This window comes from Berghia stephanieae, chromosome 13 (assembly GCF_034508935.2).
Source record: "Berghia stephanieae isolate SIO BIC M18660-M18661 chromosome 13, UCSD_Bste_1.3, whole genome shotgun sequence".
In the NCBI taxonomy this organism is placed as follows: domain Eukaryota; kingdom Metazoa; phylum Mollusca; class Gastropoda; order Nudibranchia; family Aeolidiidae; genus Berghia; species Berghia stephanieae.
The window spans coordinates 14248471-14255170 of NC_088372.1; the positions used below are offsets into that span (position 1 = coordinate 14248471).

Below are 6700 nucleotides of genomic sequence, written 5' to 3' on the forward strand. Positions count from 1 at the left end.
TGGATCGGTTTGTATTTTTAAACCTCATTTGTGTTTAAAATCAGATTATTTGAACATCCTTTTAATTCAATTTGCCTTAATAGTTCATACTTTTTTTAATTCTTAGGGACAATTAACTTGAATATGTATAGGTTTTCTCCATTCCCTAATTTCTCTTCACGGTTTGAAGACGCTGCCCAACTTTTGAACTATGCAGTAAATGAACAAATTAAGTTCAGATATTGTAAAACATATAAATTAGGTTTTATTTAAAGACCCCCCCCCCCCCCACCCCCCCCCCCCCCCCCCCAAAAAAAAAAAAAAAGAAAAAGAAAAAGAAAAAGGAAAAAATGTTTTGATTTGATTTTTTACTTATTAAAGAAAAAGAGAGGAAAAAAATTATTCAAAGCATTTAAGATGATTAAGACAAATTGATTACAAAAAAGATTACACAATATATTTGGGTGAAATCAATGCTCACATTTAATATTCATTCACAAATTTAAATCCAATTGTGTACTGGGCGGCTAACTGTTTCTATTATAGCTACTTTTGAAATACGTAAATCTAAATCAAATCAATGTATTCTATGCATAATTCAGATTATTTTATTGATTTTAATGTCACATTTATATAAAAAATAAATGAAAAACATTACATATAACAGTGATAGGAATACTTATATTCTTTGAGATCCACAAAACAAGAAAAAAAAATATATATCAGATACACAACAAGAAAAATAATTAAAGAGATTTTTTTTTTTTCTTTTTTTTTTTTGTTTTGTTTGTAAAATGGACCTAAAGTAACCAGAGGGAGTGGAAAAAATCAGCTGGTGTTTTAGAGTCTCTTGATTTACAAGGATTTGATAAAGTGTTTATTTATTTGTTTATTTTTTTTTAAATATCTAATTTGACAAAATTATTAGCTGCATAAGGTGTAAGAGTAAAAATCAGGGATGTTGAGCTAATGAAGGTATAATATTGAAGAACAACAAATAATCAATAAGTAATGATGCAATGTTTCAATTGTTTTAAAGGAGGCATGCCACGATAATCAAAATTGTATTATCTGTAATTTATGGTTGGAGTAGCATTCATGTCTTCTATTCATTTGGCCTATTTCGGTTTATGGGTGTATTGGATGTTCTGTGTAAATGTTTGTCATAAGATAAAAAAAGTCATTCTCATTCCTTCATCTTGACTATACAATACATATGTAATGTAAAATTCTGTGAAAATGGAAGGCAAAACTTTAGGCAAACAAATGAAGGGATGCTCTATATAGTTACAGCAACAGACGCCTGATAGGGTGTTCCAATTCAGGCAGCAACATTATGGCAGAATCAGTCAATTGAACACTGCTAAATTGGAATGATTTCATGCGTGACAGTGCTGTTCTGATTAAGCGGCTTGCACCATATTACCATTATATTGAATTTATTGTTGGTTAATTAAGGGTTTAGAGACATGTAATATTTAGTTTCAATCTAGCAACTTAACATTCGTTGATCCAAATAAATAATGTGAGTTGAAATAGGCAGACAGGTTTAATTTTTGAGTTATTTATACCATACAGGACATAAATCATGCTTATATTATTTTATACAACATCAAGTCTATCTGTCTCTAAGAACAAGAGCAGCCATCCAAAACTAGTAATTCATGCATCCAACATGTCATGTTTGTTCATAGTAAATGGAAAATGATACATGGCACAAAAGTACAAATTGTCATTTCCTAACATCATGCATCGAACTGTAAAAATACAACATTAAGAAATAAAATGGTAAACAGTTTGCAGAAAAAAGATATGACTTAATGGTTTATAAAACCTGTAACATCATATCTTTATCTGGTATTGTATCTGGGTGAACCAAACAAAGAAAAGAACATTTCTTGCAAAATGATCATATTTATGATTTGTTTTTTACTTTGTTTTGTTTCTTTCAAAATTATTTTGTTTGTTTTGGTTTGGTTTGGCAAGACTTGTTTCTCAGTAATACAAAATACAAGAAACAAAATCCATCCTCACCAATATTAATGAATGCTTAAAAGTTTAACAACTGTCTGCCACGACATAATCCAGATTGAAAAGATTGGTCATAAATGATTATAATGTGTGTCTGACAATATCCATATCAAAGGTTACTGTTATAAATACATTCTAGTGTTAGTACACAGTAATGACATCACAGAAAAGGGAAAGGGGTTCTACCTTCACTACCTGAATGGGATCAAGGATATAATAGTGTCAAAAGCAGCAGGTTGAAATAAAAAACAACAAAGAAACAAAATTAAAAAACAAAACAAGATACAAAAACCATGAATGGTGGTGAATGTGTTACATATTTTAAAGCTAAAACTATGTGGTCCATTTCTTTTAAAGGCTTTGGCAATTTAACAATTAGATTCAACGTGCCCAGTCATTGGAAAGGAACTATTTCAAACCTAATATAACAAAAAAATAGGATTTACGATATATATTATATATATATATATATATATATATATATATATATATATATATATATATATATATATATAATATTTCAAGTATAGTTATGATCAACTTCTACAATATTGTTTCGAGCATTCGCTCTCATCAGGAATGTAATGAGAGCGAATATATTGTAGAAGTTGATCATAACTATACTTTATATATTTTATAAATAGCTCCTTTTATCAAAAAGTTGCACACTATTATTTCATGGGTTTTGTTCTTTATATTATTTATTATATATATATATATAAAATATATATATATATATATATATATATATATATATATATATATATATATATATATATATATATATATATATATATATATATATATATATATAAACAAAAATTTAATCTGTTGCCTAACTAAATCTGTGAAAGACTTGACGTGGGTTAGGAATAAAAATTAGTGACTCCACGTTGAAATGAGGTCATTTTACCACATAAAATGGGTTTTAATCAATCCTTTCTGAACACACGAAAGACTACATACTTAACAGGGGACACAAAGAAAAATATATTAATCAAATATAATTAAGCAGAGTGTCAGGAAATTTTATATATATATATATATTGGAATTTGACATACACACCAGACAAGAGGCAAATTATAAATAAGCTGGAAATGATATAGAATTAAAGAAAAGGCAAGGCAATAAAAAAAATCAATAAAACTACACACTACGCTTAAACAAATGCACAGTGAAATCGAACTGCGATGTAAACTTGTGAGCTGATCTTTACAATTCTTCTTATTTCAAATAACAACATAATTATTATTTATAAACATATGACAGGACATAACATTTCCTGTACTGCCACCACCACCATCACCACTACCACTACAATGACTATCATCATCGCTTTATCACAACACCATTTATTTTCAATATTCAATCGCCTCCTCCTCCTCCTCTTATTCCTTCTTTTTGTTCTTCTCCTTCCTCTTCTTTAAGCTCTCTTTCTTCTTGTCTACCTACTTACTCTTCCTTCTCCTCTTCATTAATATTGTGATCAATGTCATTATTATTATTATTATTTTTATTATTATTATTATTATTATTATTATTATTATATTATTATTATTATTATTATTATTATTATTATTATTATTATATTTATTATTATTATTATTATTATTATTATTATTATTATTATTATTATTATTATTATTATTATTATTATTATTATTATTATATTATTATTATATTATTATTATTATTATTATTATTTTATTATACTATTATTATTACTATTACTATTATTATTATTATTATTATTATTATATTATTATTATTATTATTATTATTTATTATTATTATTATTATTATTATTTTATTAATTATATTATTATTATCTTTACTACAACTTTATTATTATTATTATCTTTACTACAACTATTATTATTATTATTATTATTATATTATTACATTATTATTATTATTATTACATTATTATTATTATTATTATTATTATTATTATTATTTTTATTATTATTATTATTATTATTATTATTATTATTATTATTAATATTATTGGTATCACAACTAACATCATCATCATCAACATAATGATCATACATCAACAATTACTACAACTCACTGCTGCTGCTACTACATCTACTTTTCACCATTGCATAATTTTTAGATGACAATTAATATTGTCATTCAATATAATATCAAGCTTACGAGGTTGTATAGACCCTATTTTTTAAAATAAATTGTGTGTGAAACGTTGATTTATGTATGAACATATGTGAGGTGATTTGGCAAAATCTGTTGGATGTTGTGCGAGCTGGTTTTGAAATACAAGTGAAGCTAATAAAAATGAAAAATCGTAATCTGCATGCTTTTCGTTTTTTGTGTTTTTTTTCAATCCATTGTATTTAGTATGCATGGAACTACATTATCATGAAAGTATTTTACAATTTAAAGTTTATAAGGATTTTAATTTTTTTTTTTTTCACGAGCTCCAGCAATGTAATAAATATGTGTGTCATTTGTTTAAAACCCATTTTTTTTCAATTTTTCACCCTCTCCCTTGAAATGTGAATAACTTGTGCCAAAATTAAGATAATTACAAAATTCAAACTGCATTATTCAAATATGGTATAATATGGGATTCGAAATTTTCCATCATCCGACATGTTTTGCCAGATCACCTCTCAAAAGCTTATTATTTTTTACAAATAGAGCAGATCAAATCTTATAATTTTGTGAGACTTACGGTCAAAGACGGCTTCCAAGACTTGGTCTTTCATCTCCATCAATTTGCTTTCACTTTCAATCTCCATGACAGTCATTCCTTGTTGGTCAGCAATGAAATCTAGCTCCCGTCTGTCACGGAGACCCACAGCAATAGGGATGAGCCGTGTTCCTGCATCAATCATGAGTTCTGCCTCAGTCTGTGTCCCTTCTCGGTTGATTTCAGTAGTACCATCCGTCAGGAGGTAGGCAATATTCCTGGCATCATATCTACAGTAATTATAATATTGAGACGAAAGTAAAAAGAAAAGAAAATAGTTACAAATTCAACATTTTTACTTTTTTCGTAATCTTAGCACAGATGACTAATTTGACACAGGTAAATTGATATAAGGGTTATTATATCATTCCTTTAGATGCAAACCTAATAGAAAAAAAATACAAGTATGAAAATAAAACAAAAGCAAACAACAAAATCGTATTCAAACATTTTTTATTTATTTGACGATTTTGTTTTCCATATGGAATGCTCTTTGTTAATTATTTGTATCAATTCAATCCTTCTTTTTTTTTCATTCTCTTTATCATCTTTTTCCTATGTCTAATTTCATTAGGTTATGGATGGCTGTAGTTAATATCCCTATATGTTAATCTTTTTTTTCCATCTTGGTCAGTGAAAAAAATCTTGACTCTTGCCATATTAAATAAAACTTGATCAATGTTACAACTCTCTCTCTCTCTCTGTTTGTGTGTGAGTTTATGCGTGTGTGAGTGCTTGTGTGTGTGTAATACTATTTATCCAAACCATAATCTGTTCATTAGAGTCATTTATTTATCCGTTATGTTGGCAAGAAAGGAAGTTGACATTATGCTTGCTCAATTATGAATATGATCAATTAACTCTTTCAACGCCACTGGTCACACCGTGCGGCCAGGGCAGAATCTATTCTACTGGCAAATGGCCGCACAGTTCAGCTGGTCTTGAAAGGCAAAAAAAAAAAAGTAATCCAATCCTTCTTTCTACAAAAGTACTATAAATTGAACCAATGGTATCCTCAGAACATTCAATTGGCCCTAGGGGGGTATTTTAATTGAGATTTTGCTCCAAATTCGAATGTCTCTTTGTCTTAGCTTGTCATTCTCAGGCTGCCTCAATCAGGTGTCAGCCATTTTGTGACGGGAATTCGAATATAGCCTCAGCGCTGAAAGAGTTAAACAGAGCTCACTGAATGTGTCTTACAATGTGCCCATATTATACACTCCCACCAATTCAGTAGTGAATAAAAGGGATGAAGAAGACTGGAAACATGGCAATGACCATATTTCACAGTATTCTTTTTATAAGCATAAACTAGAGTAGGTGAAAATGGTCTTTAATAACAGTAGATATGTCCTATTCCTTGACAAATGGCAAACCTCTAAAAAGATTCCTACATCAATCAAAGATAGATGCAGATTTATATCAATCAATAACAATATTTCTAGTGCAATTTTGATGCATTTTTCATCCTGTAAAAAATCAAGAAAAACATTATGACAAAAGGAAAACAAATACAGTCTATTCCACTTAATCGCACACCCTCAGGATTTCAGGTTAGTGTGTCGATTAAGCTGAGAAGCTAAAATAGCATCTAAGCACCAGCTTTCATGTGCCATTCAAGTAAGACCTTCAATTCTGAGTTTTCTACGGGCTTGGGACCATCACGTTCTAGTCATGACCTCATTAGCATGGGTGCCAGCAGGAAGAAGTGCTGAAACCTGAAACTAAAATCTCGACACTTTCCCAAACTTGAAAATGTTCCTACTGAAAATGCAGCCTAAACTTTACTCTTATTCCATCACCGTTTTTATACCATTATTAAATGATTACACAGCAAACATACTGACACAATGAGGAAATTAATTTGATTTTAAAACCAACTTATAATACATAGTGAAATACTCACAGTGCAGTTGTCTCTCTCTCTAGGGGAGCCAAAGTACAGAGAGAGACAGAGAGTACAAGAGGTATAC

General features: G+C 28.8%; 1 protein-coding gene across 1 annotated transcript in view; it reads right to left on the reverse strand.

The window, feature by feature from the left end:
* Nucleotides 1–6700, reverse strand: part of LOC144958476 (uncharacterized) — a 192836-nt gene that overhangs the window by 23175 nt on the left and 162961 nt on the right. Inside the window, 1 exon segment of the mRNA XM_078890453.1 lies at nucleotides 4710–4957. Within this exon segment, the coding sequence (XP_078746579.1) occupies nucleotides 4710–4957 (248 nt within the window).